We start from the raw sequence: 20,381 nt of genomic DNA on the forward strand, positions 1-20,381 counted from the left end.
GGAGCATTGGTTGTATCCAGTTATTTCTAGCCTTGCTTATCAGTTCAATAGTTCAGAGTGCACATTTGCCTTGGGGTCTTGGTCTCGGTCTCGGTCTCGGTCTCTCTCTCTCTCGGTCTATATATATGCCTGTATGGGGGCTGTTTTCACAGCAGCTCAAAATAATACAATACTGCTCTTGTAAGCTTGCCATGAAGGGATTCTCTTTCCTTAACCGCATGACTTGATGCACAGGGAGTCAGTTAGATCCCTCTGAAACAGCTGTATGAAACTTGCTTCGTTAAAGTACTTAATCGCTGAACGGCCAGATCTCTCCCAGTTCCTCTGCCCGTTCACCCAGCGCATGTATCATCTTTGTGCCCAATTCCCCGCCGAAGAACAATGAGTTTTGAGGAGCTCCTGCAGGAAGCGGACGGATTTGGGAAATACCAGATGTTGGTGTACTCGATGCTTTGTTTGCCCCGATTGGTGATCCCCATGCACTTCCTGCTGCACAATTTCATCTCTGCCTCTCCATCCCACCACTGTGCCATTCCAGCCTTTGCTGGGGCTTCAAACCTCAGCCAAGATGAGGTCTTCCGCACCGGTCTCCCAAGAGGGCCCAATGGGATGCTGGGCTCCTGTAAGATGTTTTCCATGCCTCAGCATCACCTGCTGGTAAATTCTTCCTGGGAGCGGCACAACGCTTCGTCCGTTTGGAACTGCCAGCACGGATGGGTCTATGATTCCTCACAGTACACATCGACAACAGTCACAGAGGTACGTGGCAGACGGTTTCACTTTCTTCCACATTCATTTTTTTAAAATATCTCAAATTCTTTCTATCCTGTTTATGAAGAAATATGTGAATTTTGGTGAGTTCTTATTAAAAAAAAATGAACTTTTTTTTAAAAAACCCACCCATTTCAGATTGTTGTTGATCTGGATTTCCCCTTTTGGACCAGACACAGACTCAGATGCAGTTTGTGGTTGAAGCTCTTAGGTTTCTTAGATTCATCATTTTTATTTTTCCAACAACATCTAAACAAATATCACACATACACACATAATAGCAATCGTGCTTCCATCACCATATACAAAAACAGAGTTCCCCCCTTCTCTTTTGTTTGTTTGTACATTAATCCAAGTAAGAAAGCTTCCGGTTTCATTTCTATGTTTGTCTTTAATATTTTTTGAATTAAAGAATGTATCTGAATCCAAAATGTCTTGGCTTTTTTACAAGTCCTCCAAAAATGATAAAAGGTTCCTTCTTCTTATTTACATTTCCAACACTTACTTGACACCCCTTTAAACATTTTTGCTAGTTTTACAGGTGACATATACCATCTATACATCATCTTATAAAAATTCTCTTTAAGCTTTGCACATAATGTAAATTTTAAACCCTTTCCCCACATATTTTCCCATTCTTCCATTAAGATGTTATGTCCAATATTCTGTGCCCATTTTATCATACAAACCTTTACTTGTTCATCTTCCGTCTCATATCGTAACAACAATTTATACATCTTTGTAACCACATGATCATCATTTGTACGTAATGGTATTTCAAATTCGGATTTTGTTTGTTCAAATCTGTGATTTTTCTTGTCTATTTTGAATCTTTCCATAATTTGTGCATAGGAAAACCATTGACATGTATGACCTTCTTTCAACAATTCTTACCTTGTTTTTAACTTCTATTCACCTTGCGACAATTCTAATACATCATTATATGTCAACCATTTGTGCATACTTGTGAAACCTTTACTATTAAAAGCCTCTTGCATCAATACCCAAAATGGTGTTTTCTGACAAAATCTTAGTTTATATTTATTCCATGTTCTTAAAATAGCGCGTCTTACATAGTAATTGTTAAATTCCACATTCACCTTTGCTTTGTCATACCACAAGTAACCATGCCAGCCAAATCCCAATTCATGTCCTTCCAATTCCAACATCTTCTGTTTTTTAATGTCACCCATTCTTTCATCCATACCAAACAGCAGGCAGAGAAATACACTTTGAGGTCTGGCAATCCCAGTTCTCCTCTTTCTTTTGCATCCTGCAATATTTTAATTTTAACTCTTGGTTTTTTTCCTTGCCAAATAAACTTGGTTATCTCTCTCTGCCACTGCTTGAATGGTAAATCTGATGTTACAATAGGTAGAGTTTGAAACAAAAATAACATTCTTGGTAAAACGTTCATTTTAATTACTGCAATTCTCCCCCAAAGTGGCAGTTGGACCTTTCCCCATCACTCCAAATCTTTTTTAATCTCATTCCACACTTTAACATAATTATTTTGAAATAACATACAATTCATATTTGTTAATACAATCCCCAAATATTTTACTTTTTTTTCAATTTGGAAACCTGTCTTTTCTTTCAGTTTTTCTTGTTCTTGCGCATTCATATTCTTTGTTAACATCTTAGTTTTCTGCTTATTAGCTTTAAACCCCGCCACTGTCCCAACTTCCTTCAGTTTACTCATCAGAGTTTCAATGCCCTTTAAGTGATTCTCCAAGGTAAAGACCAAGTCATCTGCAAAAGCCCTCAGCTTATATATCTCCTTCTTTATCTTTATTCCTCTGTTTCGTTTTTCTTGTCTTACATCTCGGTTCAACAACTCCAACACTAAAATAAATAACATTGGTGACAGTGGACACCCCTGTTTTGTTCATCTTTGTATTTCACATGATTTAGACAAAGCTCTTAGGTTTCTGAGCTCACATACCCCCAAAAAGAGAGAGTTCGACAGCATGCATACATTTGAAAAATATGCATTAAAAATGTCGACTTTTGAAAAATGTGCATGGGATGCTTTAATCAATGGGAGAAGAATGAATACGTTTCAAAGATGTGTACAATTGATGCATAGGTTTGGAAAAATACACACAAAGGTATGCATGGATTTTCATGCAAAAGAGATAAACAAAGCTTGCATTGACCCTGTTCAGACAACACACTAAGCCACGGTGGTTAAACATTGTGGCTTGGCGTGTCGTGTGAACTATGACTTAGCATGTCGAGTGAACCATTCCTAACTATGGTGGCTACATAATCATGGTTTATTTATTTATTTATTTATTACATTTTTATACTGCCCAAAAGCCGAAGCTCTCTGGGCGGTTCACAAAAATTAAAACCATAATAAAACAACCAACAGGTTAAAAACGCAAATCAACAGTTTAAAATGTAAGATGCAATAGGAAACGATGTTCAGATGTAATAGGAAACGATGTTAATCGAAGGCTTCTTTAGTTAATCTTAGCAACATAAGAAGGGAGGAGGGAAAGGATGGCATGAGAAAGGAATGCACAAGCACAAGGCCTATGCTCATTTCATTTTATTAAGCCAAGGTTTAAACACGGTCACTAACCACTTGCTGAAAAAGGGTTAGTGGCCTAACCATGGCTTAGCGTGTTGTCTGAACAGGACCAGTCTGATACAGATCAGATGGAACTCGGAGAACTCTAGCGAGCTCAATTTTTTAAATTCACATTTCCCTAATCCAGAGCTCATCTGAAAAAGTGCTGTCTTTCCAAAGAAGGGCCTGATCAGTGCGGGAGAACAGAGGGGTCAGGAGCACAGAGGCAAGCAACTTGCCATAGCTTTGGGGCTAGAGGGAAGTTGGTGTTTGGCCAAGGAAGGCTTTGTCCCTTGTCCTTCTTTTACTGTTTCTATCTTCCCAGTGGGACCTGGTGTGTGAGAAGAAAGGCTTGAACCAAGCAATTGCTACCTTCTTCTTTATTGGTGTGACCCTTGGGGCTGTCCTTTTTGGCTACTTGTCTGACAGGTGAGTATTTACTTCTATTCCCAACCTGACTTACTGTTAAACCCTGGATAGATAATACCCCCCACCCCACCCCAGTGTCCTGGCTTTGCTCCAGTTGGGCAGGCGAGATGGTGCTCCGTGCCCAGGTATACTGGGGTGGGGGTAGGGGGTGAATGCAGCTCACCTGCACGGCCCGGTTCCTAACAGGCCATGGACCAGGACTGGTCCATGGCCCGGGGGTTGGGGACCCCTGACTTAGTGGATTAATAAGATCTTTAGCACCCAGGTCAAAATATCTGAGTGCTGTCTCTTGTGCATGTACACACACACACACCTTTTGTATCTTATGGAAACTGCAGTTTTGACTAACTTGTGATGAGTTCCTTTATCCACAAGAAGTCACTGTTGACTTACATTGAGAAGGATAAATGGGCTAGAAATTAATGTTCAAATACAGCAAGAAAACACTTCCCTCCCCCTTATGTTCTCACCACGTAGTGTGAAATCTCTCTAGGAAAATCTCTCCCTTTTTGGATTATCACTCCATTTCACAGCGAATAAGCATTTGTAGCTTATTTGTTGCCCAGAATCTGGAGGTCTCGCCTCGAAGAACAGTTTCCTTTCTGAGCACGATGCATTTCCCGAGCACCCAAACAGTAATATCCAGCTGTTGGGACAATGTCATTCTTCCCCCATCTAGTGGGAACACTGTGATTTGGGTGTGTGTGTGAGAGGTGTGCAATGTGGCTGGAGCTGAGTCTCACGGCAGGGCGGCTGGCACCCTTGAGCAGCTGCTGAGGCTCCAACACCCAGAAGGGCCTCCTACTGCTGCTGACGAGTAAGAGAAGTCACTTCTACCTGCCCTCTCTCCATGCAGCGGTGATGATTGGGACTCTATCTGCAGCAGCACTTCCTCTTCCTCCTCCTCTTCCTAGAGCAGGGGGAAGAACCTCAGGCTCAGGGTCCAAGTCTGGCCCACTGGGGGTCCCAATCCCTTCCTCCAGGGATTCCCCATAAGGCGCCTCCCCTCCCTGGCCCCACCCCCTTTCCTCCAACAACAAATAATTGGCTGGTGTCCTGGGTTTTGTGCAGTTCCCCCCCCCATTTCCCCCCCCCCACTGGCGGCAAGAACTTTAAGCAACAGTGTGCTGATATCAGCATCTAAGTCAGTTCCTCCAATCTAGAGCCAGCCCTGTCCCTATTGGCTAGTGTCCGTGACATCGCTGCCTCTGAATTGCACAAGTTCTCCCATCCTGTGCTGTGTTCTAACCCTTAACACCAGTGCTCCGCTTCCAACAAATTAAGAATTACAGGAATTTCACCCCTGGAATCTTTAGACTTTGCTTTTAGACTTTAGCTAAGTGCTGGGTAAATGTGGACCTGATATTGATTGATTGATTGATTGATTGCATTTCGATACCACCCAATAGCCGGAGTCTAGACAGTTTCAGGTCTTACCTTGGCTCCTGCTTTTGTTTTGGGCTTTTAGCTGTTAGCTGAAAACTTCTGCTCTGATGTGTGAGGCCATTCCCCAGCCATTTTTTTTGGGGGGGGAGGTGAGATTAGGGGGCACCCTTCCCCCTAAGGCAGCTACCCCTTTCTATCCATGATCTGTGGAATGGATATTGCATTGTTGGAGATGAGCCAGAGCTTTCAAGCTTGCTCCACAAAGGTCAAATGCAGCAGTGTGGATTTTGTAAAATCCATTCTATCTGCATTTCACAGGGTGCCAGGTGCCTTTCGTTCCATTGTCTGCCCATTGGGAGAATGGGATTTTTCCAAATTTACACAAATTCATACTTGTGCAAATTCACACTTGTGAAAATGCACCCCCCCCCCAATATGCACAAATCCTCGCAAAATGTGCATTTTCATGCTTTAAGCTGTAAGGGCATGCACATTTTTGGCCAATGGTTTCTTTTCTTTTCATTTTACGTATTTTTGTACAACCAAATGCGTAAAATTTCAGAAAGTAAAAAAAAAAAAATGGTTTGCAAGTCCATGGAATCGGTGCGACTTGGGAAAAGCTGGCTTGCTGCGGAATCCATGGGTCAGATATATAGAAATCCGAACTCATTCAATTCCATTTCGGATTTCTCCAACATCCCTAAATAGAACTGAAATCTACACAAAGCTACGAAATATTGTACTGTAAAAAGACACGCGAAGCAAAGAGGATACAGAGAGTGGCTGTGATTCCCCTCATCATGACTATAGCATTTTCAGTTTGCAAATTGCTTTTTACAATCTCTTATTTAGGTTTGTTGTCTTAACACTGACCCTGCAAAGTAGATTACAATCACGTCTGTTGCATATGTTGGGTAGGGAAACTACGACATGGGCTCATTTCAGACAACACATATCTCTACGGCGGTTTTAGAACTCCACCGTGGAGTTTTTACACCACCATTGAGAAATGTGTTGTCTGAAGGGAAAGCACGCCATGCTGAGTGTCCACGCTGTGCAGAGGAGAATTCTTGCACAACCGTCGTGTTGAGAGTTGAGTGGTGGGCTCCGTGGAGTTTCCCATTGCATTTAGCTGACTGGCTACAGAGTTCTCTGGCAAGAGCGGTGAAATGAGGGAGTGCCGCTTTAGGAGAGCTGCTGGGATCGTGTTTTTCCCCCAGCAATGGCTGATGGGATACCATCAGGAGGACTGGGAGAGGGCAGAGGAACTGTCAATCAAACATCATGTTGCCTTTTACTAAACTCCATGGTAGCCCACAGTCACACAACGGTGGAGTTAAAACACGTTGCATGGTGAGTACCCCCTAAAAGCTCAACCGTTGCGTGGAGTTTTCCCACTGCAGAGAGAAACTTGTTGTCTGAACTGAGCCATGGTCATTTACGAAAGGAAGCCAATGGTGTCCATGGCAGAGAGCCCACTTTTTCAAAATAGAAATCCATGGGAGCGTGCTGCTTCCCAGGCTACTTCCCTCCCATTTCCTAAGCACTCTTAGGAGAAGGCAAAGCTAGAGGGAGTGAATGACACAGGAAACCTTAAAACTGGGCTCTCCTCTGGGCAAGGGCATTCTTGTCTCATTCTTCTATTTGCTCCCTCTGGAAGGAAAACAGTTGCTGAGTTCTTCTTTTAACCCCCACAGATTTGGCCGCCGAAGGGTGCTTCTGCTCTCTTTCTTTGTCACGCTCTGCTTTGGGACCATGTCCGCGTTTTCAGTGTCCTACCTGATGTTTGTCATCATGCGGTCACTCTGCGGAGTGGGGCTCACAGGCATTTCCATTATCTCCTTGATATTAGGTGAGTACAAAAACAGGATTGCCAGGGCTGACTCTTTAAGAATCATAGAATCATAGAATAGCAGAGTTGGAAGGGGCCTACAAGGCCATCGAGTCCAACCCCCTGCTCAATGCAGGAATCCACCCTAAAGCATCCCTGACAGATGGTTGTCCAGCTGCCTCTTGAAAGCCTCGAGTGTGGGAGAACCCACAACCACAGGTTGGATGGGAATGATAGGACGTGTGGTCCAACATCTCTAGAAGGTGCCAGTTTGGGGAAGGAGGCAACCCACCATTCCGGCATAATTGTCGATGTGAATTCCAAATATCCACATGCTATGAATTTCCCTCTACTGCATTTTGTCTACCTGCAGGAAAAGGAACAATACCTTCTGTAATGATTGTGTGCTGATTGGGTTAATTGACTTGAGTGAGTGTTCTAGTGATTTGTATAAATGCATTCACCTGACATGGGAGAGGCAGTTTCTGTATGTATCGTGACTCACTTGAAATAAAGGTTATTCTTCGTATGCTGGCTGTAGGAAGTTCTTCAGATATATGAAACCATAAATACTACACCTTCCCCCCTTCTCACCTCTCTTTCATGCTTTCTTGGGTTGCTGATGGGACTTGCCTGCCTGTATGCTTTTCACTTCTAAGACCCTTTGGCAAAAAGATTCTCTCCTGTATTATTTTACTGCTGATTGCAGATTAATCCCACTTGGACCCATTTTTTCATGCCCAGAACATGATTTAGCAAACAGATTTGGCTTCAGCATAGAACAGCTTTCCCTAATCTGGGGCCCTCCAGATATTTTGGGCTACAGCCAGTAGAATAATACAGGAGACAATGTTTTTGCTGTGAAAACTCTGCAGGCTTTTCTCTACCCCCCGAAGAAGGCCTCAGAACACGAGGACAGGCCGAAATGCTTTGGGCTTTTGTGAATAAATGTATTCTTGCATCCTGAGAACTTGTTTCTCTCCCTCCTTCGGCCGGCTCGCCTCCCACCGCTTGTTTTGCTCCTGTTTTGTGCCGCAACTTGTGTTGTGGCTGAACTGATTCCAGCAGCTGCTGCTGCCTTGTAATTTCCAGCGGTTGAGTGGACAGACATCAAGCATCGCACCTTCTGCGGCACCATCAGCGGCATATCCTGGTCTGTTGGGTACATGCTCTTGGCCCTGGTTGCATATCTGATCCGGTCCTGGCGCTGGCTCCTGCTGGCGGTCACCTCTCCCTGCCTCCTCAGCATCATCGTTTGGTGGTGAGTGACCCCTGGGGAGCTCCTCCAAGCCCCTAATGTTCACTACGGGCTTCGAAAAGGTTTCCCAACCACCCATTGTCAGATACACCTTGCCTCAAGCTTTCCCGGTTTCCCCTTTCTTCTCTTGTTTTCACGTCCTCCTCCTCCTCCTTTTCATGCTCCTGGTCACTGTGCGAAAGGAAGTGGTGACTGCCCATCCTGCTCCCATTTAAGTGGGAGCCCGGAAGGCATAAGGAGATACCCAGTCTTTTCCTCAATCAGTAGCAAGTATTAGGTCAAGAATGGGCAGCCTGTGGCCCTGCAAATGTTTGGGCCTACAACTACCATCAGCCCTCACCATTGGCTATGCTGTCTAGGGTTGTTGGGAGTTGTAGGCTAAAATACTCACTTTGCATTAGGTTGCTTACCCATGTGTAGGTAGAGCAGGAGTCTCAGGACCTTGGACAGCTCCATGGTGGCAACTTGCTTTGAAAGATCTGGAGCGCAACTGTGGCCTTGTACACTCCTTGGGCCAGCCTGCCTGTCCCAGTCTCTGCCCTCTTCCAAAGGTCTTCCAAAGGGTTGATGTCACAGTTCTCTGGCATGGAGCGTAGCTCTCTGTTCCCTCTTGGGCTCTGTGTTGCTTGCACTGGCCAGCAGACACTGGGAGTGTGAGGCCCCTGGGGCCCGGAGGGCCAATTCCTTAGAGGGTACAGTCGACAGGGGTCCCACTTCAGGGGACTCTGGATCGGGCAGTTCCCAGCTGACCAGCTCCAGTTCTAGACCAGGCTTGGTATGGAGGCTGAGTAATGGGCTCCACATTAGTTGAGGTTTGGTTCCCTGCTGATCCTGTTGGCTCTTCTTCCTCTGTATCCGAGTCCTGGCCAACAATGACAATTCCCCATTACTTGGCCATGGCTCAGGATCTAAACACACATGGCAGGATTATGTGGGCTCCTTAGATTTCTTCCAATGCACACCGAAAAATGTAAAGTATGAATGTGATGAATTGTCTTCTACCTATCATCTATCTATCTATATCTATATGTTTATATCCCACTTTTCCAACTTAAAAATACCCCCCTCCAGCAGCTAATAAATTTCTTCCAATGCACACTGAAAAATGTAATGTATGAATGTGATGAATTGTCTACTATCTATCTATCTATCTATCTATTCATCCATCTATCAAAATATTTATATCCCACTTTTCCATCTTAAAAATAACTCCCTCCTCCAGCAGCTAATATGTGTACGCACACACACACACACACACACACACACACACACACACACACACACAAAGCTAACAAAGATAAGGGATGTCCCCAATGAAAGGCCTTCCCTTCTGGAAACCCCCCAAGGGAAAATCCAAATTCCTCTCCAAAATTATGCATCCAAATTTCTTTGGGGCCCATATGAACAGAAGAGGGCGAGAAAGGGTGTTTTCCTCACCTGCTGTAATCCCAACTGTCGATTGTTTCCTTTGGATCCCCTCAATGTCTCCTCTGCCCCTTGCCAGGTGGCTCCCTGAATCTGCGCGGTGGCTTCTGACAAAGAAGAAGGTGGAGGCGGCACACAGCTGCCTTTCCAAATGCGCCAGAGTCAATGGCAAGGGAGACTTCCAGTCCAGGATAACTCCAGAAGTGAGTGCAAAGCACACAGCATCTTGCGGCACCTGCCTTGCGCACAGTGGTGACAGTATGCAAAAAAACAGCAATGATAACGGCTCTGTGGCTCAGCCATGGCAATTAAGCCTTTTGAGCTAGACATTATGGCTTAACGTGTTGTGTGAATCATTCCTAACCATGGTGGCTACATAACCCCGGTTTAAACAGGCTCACTAACCACTTGCTGCCAAAGGATTAATAGCGTCCTTACCAGGGCTTAGCGTGTTGTCTGAATAGGCCCATTATAATGAGCAAGAAGGGCCTGCACCCAAACCTTGCAGCATGGAGTGCTCCTGTTCAAGGTTCTGGCCAGCCAGCCAGGCTCTCTTCTAAGAAACTCCATTCCAGCATGGTGTGTGGATGGTGCTGTTTTGACTACCATAAGGATCCACACTCAGATGATGAATTTGCTGTTTGTATATAACAGGGGTGGAGACCCTTAGGCCTGCCCCCCCCAATCCACCCCTCTGGGGTTTCCCAGGAGCCCATGTCTCCTTCCCCCAACACCACCCACTTTCCACTCAACTATTGATCATTTTATGGTTTGCCAGCATTTGTGCGGTTTTTACACCCAGTCCTCCTTTCCATATGGTCACTCTAGCCCTAACATCTGCATGAGCAGTATTGCCTAATGATAAGGCCAGTCCTCCACCAATGGGGGGGGGGCTCTAGGGTGACCATATGAAAAGGAGGGTTAAACAACTCTCACAAACCCTAAAACAGCTCCTTGGTTCTACAAGGATTGTTTAAATGGTCCTGAGACCACCCACACTTGCCTACTTCCTGCTTTAAAACAAGGCATGTGGGGAGCACCTCCCTGGAGCACAATTTTGCTTCCAAAGCAAAACCATCACTTTTTTGTGCCACCACTGCACTACTGCACTGTCAGCAACAAATTTGGCAGGTAGGGTGACCATACGAAAAGGAGGACAGGGCTCCTGTATCTTTAACGGTTGCATAGAAAAGGGGATTTCAGCAGGTGTCATTTGTATATATGGAGAACGTGGTGAAATTCTCTTTTCATCACAACAGTTAAAGCTGCAGGAGCTATACTAGAGTGACCAGATTTAAAAGAGGGCAGGGCACCTGCAGCCTTAACTTTTGTGATGAAGAAGGAATTTCACCAGGTTCCCCATATAAACAAATGACTCCTGCTGAAATTCCCTTTTCAATACAACTGTTAAAGATACAGGAGCCCTGTCCTCCTTTTCATGGGGTCACCCTATCTAAATCCCAAGCTCATATGCCTGCCTCTCAGCCTAGGAAACAGCTAGTATCTTTTCTGATAATACCGTGACGCAATGTAGCCTCTGGAAAACAGACAGCAAGAGGCTGAGAAGTCCTTTCTCTGTTCCTTTGCGGTGAGTGCAGGTCCTACAGAAGGCTACGATGGTAGACAAGTCACGAACCTATTTCTACTGGCACTTGGTGAAGACTCCCAAGCTGAGGAAGACCACGCTTTGCTCTGCCACTGTATGGTATGAATATTGCCCCTGTGATACAAACTGTACTTATTTCTAGCATTTTAAAGAACAGGAAGATGGTTCTTCTGTCTTGGAAGTCATGGCGGCTAATTGTGGTGGGGATTAGAAGGCACAGTCTTTTGTCCTCTCAGAAAAGGCTTTCCTTTGTGTGTGTGGCAGATTAGATGGGATATGTTTATTGTCTTCTTTGATCTCATACAAAATGGAATAAAAACAACTAAGACTAACACATTTATTATGGCATAAGGTTAATATATTTGTGTGTGTGTGTATGCATAGATATAAATATGATATAGATATGATATAGATACGGTATCTATATAATATTTTAAACAGTTCAGCTGGGATACCGTCGTCTCCTGCTGCCTTGTTATTAGCAATGCTTCTTAAGGCCCATTCAACCTCACTCTTCAGGCTGTCTGGCTCTAACTCACTGACCACACCGTCTGAGCTATCCCCGATATTATTATCCTTCCTATACAGATCTTCCGTATATTCTTGCCACCTTTTCTTGATCTCTTCTGTTTCTGTTAGGTCCTTGCCATCTTTGTTTTTGATCATACCCATTTTTGCCTGGAATTTACCTCTGATGTTTCTAATTTTCTGGAAGAGGTCTCTTGTCCTTCCTATTCTATTGTCTTCTTCCACTTCCGCACATTGCTTGTTTAAAAATAATTCCTTATCACTTCTGGTCCGTGAAGTCACGAAGAGTCGGAAACGACTGAACGAATAAACAACAACAAACAATCTATATAATATGGAGATAAATAGATATGATACAGATATAAGTATAGATAAAACACATACATATACATGGATGTTGGGAGAATGGGGAAATGTTACCAGTGAGGAGAAGGCTATCAATGGCTCCTGGAGGAGAAGGCTGTAATGGCTAGTAGAGAGCCAGTGTGATATAGAGAACCAGTGTGGTATAGTGGCTAAGGTGTTGGACTGGGAATCAGGAGATCCGAGTTCTAGTCCCCACTTGGCCATGGAAATCCACTGGGTGACTTTGGGCCAGTCACAGACTCTCAGCCCAACCTACCTCACAGGGTTGTTGTGAGGATAACATGGAGAGGAGGAGGATTATGGGTTCCTTGGAGGGAAAAAGGTGGGATATAAATGTAGTAAATAAATAGTAGTCCTGGTAGCAGAGGCAGTAAGCCTATATACACCAGTTACAAGGGCGGCAGGGTGCTGCTGCACTCGTGTCCTGCTTGTGTGTTTCCCGTAGGCAGCTGGTTGGCCACTGTGTGAACAGAATTCTGGACTAGATGGACCCTTGGTCTGATCCAGCAGGGCTCTTCGTAGGTTCTTATGAAATACGAGAAATAGAGATGGTGATGGTTTATATAATCTTAAGGCTTAGATGTATGTAAAATAATTACAGTGGCTATTCACAAAGTAATGTTTGATAAACATCCTGACACTGATCATTTAATCAACCCCTGTAGCATGATAAAAGGGTGTAATCTCTTGATTCAAACCATAGAACCAAACTTCTTCGTAAGTGTTAATTCAGCAGTTTGATGCTGGATTCTCTCTTTGTTGGAAAGAACTGCTTTGCTGCAACCCATTTCATTCCTGACTTCTTTCTGTGGTTATCTCATTCTCCCCACCCTGGCCCCACAAATATTGATTCATTTAAAAACTCCCATCACAAATTCAGCCCAATCCATTCAGATGTGTTATGGCTGTAATTTTCTTGTCTCACCTGGGAGGACGATTGATTGGTGACATTGTTGGTAGGGATGGGTGAATGCGCAATGTTCGAGCTTGCTGAGATTCTCTGAACATCAGCTCACTGCTTGTCTCTCCTCGCTATGCTCCCACATTTGCAGTCGCTGTTCATTTTGCATGAATGGGCAAATTACACAAAACAAACGGCGACCGAACATGAAAGCTGCACAAAATTCGCAAATTTGTGCAGATTTCCAAATCTGCACACATTTCCCCATAGACTGAAGTGGGCAAATTGCATAAAATGAGCAGTAATCAAACATGAAGTTTGCATGAAAAATCCCCAAGTTTGTCAGATTCCCAAAATCTGCACAAATTTCCCCTGTAGACGAAAGTGGGCAAATTGGACAAAACAAACAGTAATCCAGCATGAAAGTTGCACGGAAAAAAAACCCCAAATTTGTGCACATACCCAAATCTGTGCAAATTTCCTCCATAGACTAAAGCTGGCATTTGAAATGTTTGCATTTTTGACATTTGCGCAAAAGTGAATGGGGAAATTTGTGCAAAACGAACACAAGCACATGAGCAAGCATTTGCAAACATTTTCGGTGGACATGTTCTCCTGCTCACACTCACTTTCACATTTGTGTACACCCCTGGAATGCGCTCCCTGAGAGCGTCTCTGAAATTGAATTTGGGGCTGAAAGAGTTTTGACACCCTGGCCTCCTCTTTGCCTTGTAGGTTTGGTGTCGCATTCACCTATTACGGCATCACTCTAAACATCAGTGGTTTCAGCCTGGATCCATACATGACGCAGTTCACCTTTGGGGCCATTGAGATTCCTGCCAAACTCGGTGTGTACTTTGTCCTGGATCGCATTGGCCGCAGGCACTGCCAGGCTTGGTCTCTGATTGCCGCGGGGTCACTGATTGCCCTCAATATGGCCATCCCTGCAGGTGAGAGGTCCCCTAGCCCAGCCTTCACCAGCCTGGTACCTTACCGATGTTCTGCCCGAGAGCCAGTGTGGGGTAGATGATAGAGTATTGGATTGGAAGTTGGGAGATCCAGGTTCTAGTCCCCACTCGGCCATGGAAGCTCACTGGGTGACTTTGAGACGGTCACTGACTCTCAGCCCAGCCTACCTCACAGGGTTGTTGTTAGGATAAAATAGAGAGGAAAAGGATTCTGTATGCAGCTTTGGGTTCCTTGGAGGAAAAAAGGCAAGATATAAATGTAATACAAAGTATTACATCATCCCTTATTATTAGCCATGCTGGCTGGCGCTGATGGGAGTTGTAGTCCAAAACATTTGAAGGGCACCATGTTGGGAGAAGGCTGATCTTGCCAGTTCTGTAGCCCCATACCCAGGCCCCATTAAGCTAACCTCACTGGTTGAGAGTTTTCGGCTGCCACCTCCCACCCAGAGGAGCCAGTACTCATTTGCATATGGTCATTTTAGTGTTTCCGACATGATGCCCGGGGGCACCTCCATGCCAGCAGACACTTTCCTTGGTGCTCAGCAGGCTCCCTGCACCTCTTGATTTTTATTATATTTTAAAAGATATTTTAAATTAATTTTGCTGTATTTGGGAGACTGGCGTGCTGCAAAGTGAAGGTGCCCCCAGTTAAAGCTGCAGGTGCCCTGCCCTCTTTTAAATCTGGTTACTCTAGTTTAGCTCCTGCAGCTTTAACTGTTGTGATGAAGAGGGAATTTCACCAGGTTCTCCATATATACAAATGACACCTGCTGAAATCCCCTTTTCTATGCAACTGTTAAAGATACAGGAGCCCTGTCCTCCTTTTCATAGGGTCACCCTAGCCTTTGGGGAAATGAGTGCATCGTGACTGGTCCTGGCCCTCTGGCAGCCATTTCCTGAGAGTACCCACAACACTCTTTCACGGTTCAGAATTTGCCCACCAGGGACCCCTGTGTTAATTTGTTTGACTGGAATCCTGCACCTATGGAAAGCAATAGGACATAAGCATGCATAATTTGGCACAGGACCGCAGCCTTATCTACACATATAAACTTCCCATGCATGCCTTAATGCTGAGATTGCATGATGTGGGGAAATAGTTCCCAAAAGGTTCACCACCTCCGACAGCTGCTTGGAGGGCTGGCTAGTTCTGAATGAAACCCAGAATGAATGCAAAGCCCCACCAAAATGGGAGCCACCAGCCTCTGCTGCTCTGGAGCAGTCACTTGCATCATTACACTGGGTCACACCTCCTGTTGTTTCTTTCCTCAGAGCACGGACATGTCCGTTCAGCCGTCGCCATCTTGGGGAAGGGTTTCTCAGAAGCCTCCTTCACTACAGTCTTCCTATACACAGCTGAACTTTACCCCACTGTCCTCAGGTAAGGTAATCCAAGCCACAAGCCACAGGTTTCCAGAGGGTTGGAGCTGGACGGAAATCAAGCCCACCTCTTCAGTCAGGCACGTTATTCGGGAGGGGGCTCTTCTCTGGCTACGGATTGCGGAAGAATCAAACACAACGCTCCAATTCACACGGGGTTCGTTTTATTCCCACGTACATATGGACCATCACGTCCCGGGAAAATGAGGTGGTGGCCAGGACAACACCTTTAGCTTTTATTGATAGCAGGAACTGTTAAAACAGAGACTTATTACCATATTAGGAAGATTAGCAAAGCCATCTATAGTTGAAAAACAATCTTAATGTGCATCTCTCTTTCCTGGGTGAAAATACATCATGAACTCAGCCTTCAAGCCTGTGTTCTGTTACTTCTTGATAACAAGTTCCTGATCATGCCTGTCTTTTTTCGTTCTTTCAAGTGGCCAGATCTACACCAAGCAGGATATAACACTTTGAAAGCGGATTGAAAACTGTCTATGGCGTGTGTCCTGGGCCCCAACAGTTGTCACTACTGTTATAAACGGTTTTAAAGCAGTAGTGTAGATCCTGCCACCGTTTCTACACAGAGCTCCATTATGATTTCACAATTGTAGTTCAACACAAAATTCCATTTTGAATTTCTCTCGCAATGCAATACAGACTCCGTCTTAGATTTCTTCTAAGTACAACACAGATTCCATTTTTTAAGATTTCACTCACAATTTTAGTTGTGCTCTGGAAAGGAGTGTAACAATCACTCCAATCAGTGCACGAAAACTCATTATTATGATTAGAGCTGACAACAAGATTCAAGAAATCTCAGACCTGATCTACACATGCAGTGGGATGAGACGGCCCAAGTCCCCTGGGGGTGATAGGACAGACAGCACCACCAGACTGCAAATGGGGGGATCACATTCTGAAAATCCAGACACCTTTTACACAGAACAGGGAAAATACTGAGCTTAGAGCCACCCTTTCTGAATGTTGGATTCTCAGGAGGTTTTGGATTACAACTCCCATCATCCCTGACCATTTGCCATACTGGATGATAATGAGGAGGGTTGTAGTCAAGCAACATCTGGAGACTCGGCTTTGGGGAAGTCTGGGCTAGACGTTGTCTCCCTGTTGTGCTTGAATTTTAGTTGATGATTCAATGAATTAATTGATTAAGGGCACAATTCTATGCATGCTAAGCTAGCAAGGGAGCGGGGGAGTCCTATAAGAACCTAAGCAGAGCCCTGCTGGATCAGACCAAGGGTCCATAGTCCAGCACTCTGTTCACACAGTGGCCAAGCAGCTGTCAACTAGGGACCCACAAGCAGGACACAGTGCAACAGCACCCTCCCACCTATGTTCCCCAGCAACTGGTGTATATAGATTTACTGTCTGTGATACTCCCAGTATGGCTGGCTGGGGAATGCTGGGAGTTGTATGACTTTTTTCTGTCTAAATATGAACCAAAGTGCTCCCATATTATTTTATTATACAAATGTATATCCTGTTTTCCACGAAGTAACCAAAGCAGTGAACATACAGTGTCATTGCTACTAAAATATAATAATAAAACGTAACAATAAAAGAATACAATGATAATGAGTGTACATTACCTGCCCAATATTAATTTTTTATTTATTTATTTAGGCTGCAATCCTATGCGCGTTTAAACAGGAAAAAGTCTTAATGCTTACCCATAGAAGTCAGCCTATCTTCTGGTCATTCAGCATGGGAATTGATAGCAAGGTACAGGATAGGAAAAGATCCCAGATTCAAGTGGCATTGGATGGGGAATCCCCAGGCTGCCATTTGCAGCCTGGAGAGGTTCTCTTCCCCAGCCCCCAATCTGTGGGGATTCCCCTTTGTGTAGTGCAAAGGGAGAGGAATCCTTGCTGTTATCTCTGATCCCTGGTTGGAGATAACATAGGCAGGGGAGGCTGGTAGCTCTGATGTCAGTGGTGTGGTGGATCCACTTCAGGCTTCAGTGCCTTGGCACCTTGGATAACTCCTTCAGAGTTCTGACTGAAAGCAGGAGTGGATTTACTACCCCCTCCACTGAACATTGGGGATTCCCCTCATGCATTGCATGAAGGAGGCATCTGACTTGGCTCATGGCTGCAGCACCTCCTCCTCCAAATGCCACTGAGTTCTCTTTCTCTGCGGAGAGGGAGACATAGAACGCCAGGCCTCCTGCATGGAGAAACTGGGCGTGGCAGGGTAGATGACATCAGTGGAGAGGGTGGGGCTTTGGGGCAGGACATTGCCGCTGCCGCCATACGGCCCACCAGATTGGTCTGGGGTTTGTCCATCCAGTCCCTGGTCCAAAAAAATCTTCCCCACCCCTGGATTCCTATGGAACAGCTAGCCCAGTACTGCCGACACTGACTGGCAGCAACTCTCTAGGATATCAGGCAGGATTTGTTCCTAGCCCCACCTGGACAAGCCGGGGATTGGATCTGCAGATGGTCTGAATGTAAAGCCTTTCCTTCCCTTTCGAAGGAGGAGGCTTGCTTGCATCATGAAGTTGGCTCTTGTTGACTTTCCAGGCAAAACGGCATCGGCTGCTGTTCCTTTGTGGCACGGATTGCCAGTTCCATAGCTCCTCTGATCATGTTGCTAGATGACACCTGGAGATACCTCCCACCCATGATATTCAGTGTGGTGGCCGGGCTGTCTGGGATGGTGGCCTTTTTGCTAATGGAAACCACCAATGTCCAGTTGCCGGAGACTATTGAAGACGTGGAAGATGACGGGTGAGTGACCCGACATGCAAAGCAAGTAGCATGGATGTGTTTACTGCCCCTCAAAAGGGGTGCAGCAGGATATTGGCCTATTACTGGTCTTCCTCCACTGATGGGTAAGAGTCCTACATCCGTTCCATTTCTGAGAGAAATTCACAGTTCCGGCTGCTTTCCTTTAATGCTCTGTTTGGCTTCCGGCCCCAGGCGTCTAAAGGAACTCCTGCTCTTGTGGCAACCGGTGCATGTATTGACGTCATCTTTGGAGGGTTTCCTCCATATGCTCCCACATTCTGTGGTATAACAGGTGGCAACCAGAGAGGGGCCGTCTCGATTGTGGGCCCCCGTTTATGCAACTCTTTCCCCAGAGAAATTTGCCTGGTGCCAACAGTCTTATAATTTTAGTACCAGGTGAAGAAGTTTACACATTCCCAGACTTCTCCCGTACAGTCCGCCCTGCACATTCAGGTCATCTGGGAAGTAGTAGTAGTAGTAGTTTTTAACACTTTTAGTTATATCCACATTTAGTTATACCTAGATCAAACCCATTGAAATCAATGGGGCTTCAGTTAGTCATGACTAACTTAAGTTCCATTTATTTCTATGTGTCTGTTCTAAGTATGACTAAGTTGGGATCCACCCTGCTGTATTTTGTTTAGATTTTTTTTTAATGATGAACTATCTTGGGAGCAGGCTGAAGGGTGGTATATAAATATCTTGAGAAAGAAAGAAAGACATACACACACACACACACACACACACACACACCCCTCCCATCGGCAGCATGCAGTTATAAGTGTAATAATGTAATAATTAAATAGTAATAATAATATATTTTTATTACCCGCCTCTCCTTCTGGATCGAGGTGGGGAACAATATTAAATACAATATAATACATAAAACTAGTTAAAAGAGCATATAAAACCAATACGATATTAAAATAACAATCTCAGCATCTTAAAATTCTTTGGTTTAAAATTCATCTGGGTAGGCCTGCTGGAAGAGACTATCTTTATGGCTGCCTTAAACTCAGAGAGAGCTTTAAGCTGATGAATCTCCTCCGGCAGGCCATTCCACAGTCTGGAGGTGGCAGAAGAAAAGGTCCTTTGGGTAACAGTTGCCAGCCTAGTTGTGGCTGACTGGAGTAAACCCTTCCCAGAGGACCTGAGTGTGCTGGACGGATTGTACCGGAGAAGGAGATCCCGCAGGTAACCTGGACCCAAACCATGTAGGGCTTTAAAGGTGATAACCAACACTTTACACTTTGTCCGGAAACTAATTGGCAGCCAGTGAAGTGATTTTAAAACTGGTGTAATGTGGTCCCCCCTAGGTGTACCAGTGACCAACCTGGCTGCCATATTTTGAACTAGTTGGAAGTTTCCGGATTAGGCACAAAGGTAGCCCTATGTAGAGCGCATTGCAGAAGTTGAGCCTCGAATATTCTTGCGATGATGATGATGATGATGATGATGATGATGATGATGATAAGTCTCCATAGGGTTCGCTTTTCTATGTCCATAACATGTATTTTTAAGTGGAGGAAGCTAAGTGGACAGAGCAGAGCTATTTGTGACATCTGAGCTCCTTCTAGTCTCTCGGTGGCAAGAAACCCCAAGACTGCATCCTCTTATCTTTTTCTTTTTCAGAAATAAAACATTTTTGGGAACCCAAGTGCAGGAACAAAGTGGGGATGGAGTCATTGTTCTTGAGTTGATGAGTCAAATTAACACAGATGCTCCACTGTCTGTGCAGCAGGAAGTCAACAGTGATGATGACAGGACACAACAGCATCAGAACACATTGTTAGCCAATGGAATGGACACTTCTAGATGTTAACAGGAAGGAAGGAAGGAAGGAAGAAAGAAGTCAGATGTAATGGAACAAGGTGCTAATTGGAACTGACATGCAATAACAGGATAACTTTGGTTTGAAATTAAATGCTACTGTATGACATTTTCTCTTATTTTCAATTTTGGGAGGAGGAGTGAGGGAAGTGAGTGATGCCGGTCTGATTTTCTTGGTGTTACATCATGTCTGGCAGCAAGCTGCCTGTGTGAGAACAGCAAGGATGTAAAAGCCCCAAGAATTTGAGCACTGCTCGGCCTCTCATGTCTTTCCCACCATGCATCTCCCCGGGTGCTGCCCCCCCACCTTGCTTTCTTTTGTCCTTGCAGGAGTTTATCCGATTTGAAGGGCTGCCTAGTAGTTTGTGAAT

The 20,381-nt window shown here is 44.9% G+C and overlaps 1 protein-coding gene across 1 annotated transcript; it reads left to right on the forward strand.

Moving 5' to 3' along the window:
- Positions 1–381: 381 nt before the first annotated feature.
- Positions 382–20,002, forward strand: LOC134398137 (solute carrier family 22 member 7-like). The gene is made up of 10 exons (XM_063125382.1): positions 382–759; positions 3,675–3,778; positions 6,862–7,016; positions 8,088–8,256; positions 9,758–9,881; positions 11,277–11,383; positions 13,815–14,029; positions 15,323–15,431; positions 17,974–18,180; positions 19,813–20,002. Exons 1-10 carry the CDS (start codon positions 382–384, stop codon positions 20,000–20,002), a joined length of 1,758 nt encoding a protein of 585 aa, XP_062981452.1.
- Positions 20,003–20,381: the final 379 nt, after the last annotated feature.

This window comes from Elgaria multicarinata, chromosome 4, assembly GCF_023053635.1.
Source record: "Elgaria multicarinata webbii isolate HBS135686 ecotype San Diego chromosome 4, rElgMul1.1.pri, whole genome shotgun sequence".
Lineage (NCBI taxonomy): Eukaryota > Metazoa > Chordata > Lepidosauria > Squamata > Anguidae > Elgaria > Elgaria multicarinata.

Coding starts and splice junctions, on each gene's coding strand:
- LOC134398137 (XM_063125382.1), top strand. CDS start 382: ATGAGTTTTGAGGAGCTCCTGCAGGAAGCGGACGGATTTGGGAAATAC. Junction 760..3,674: donor CATCGACAACAGTCACAGAG/GTACGTGGCAGA, acceptor CTATCTTCCCAG/TGGGACCTGGTGTGTGAGAA. Junction 15,432..17,973: donor CTTTACCCCACTGTCCTCAG/GTAAGGTAATCC, acceptor TTGACTTTCCAG/GCAAAACGGCATCGGCTGCT.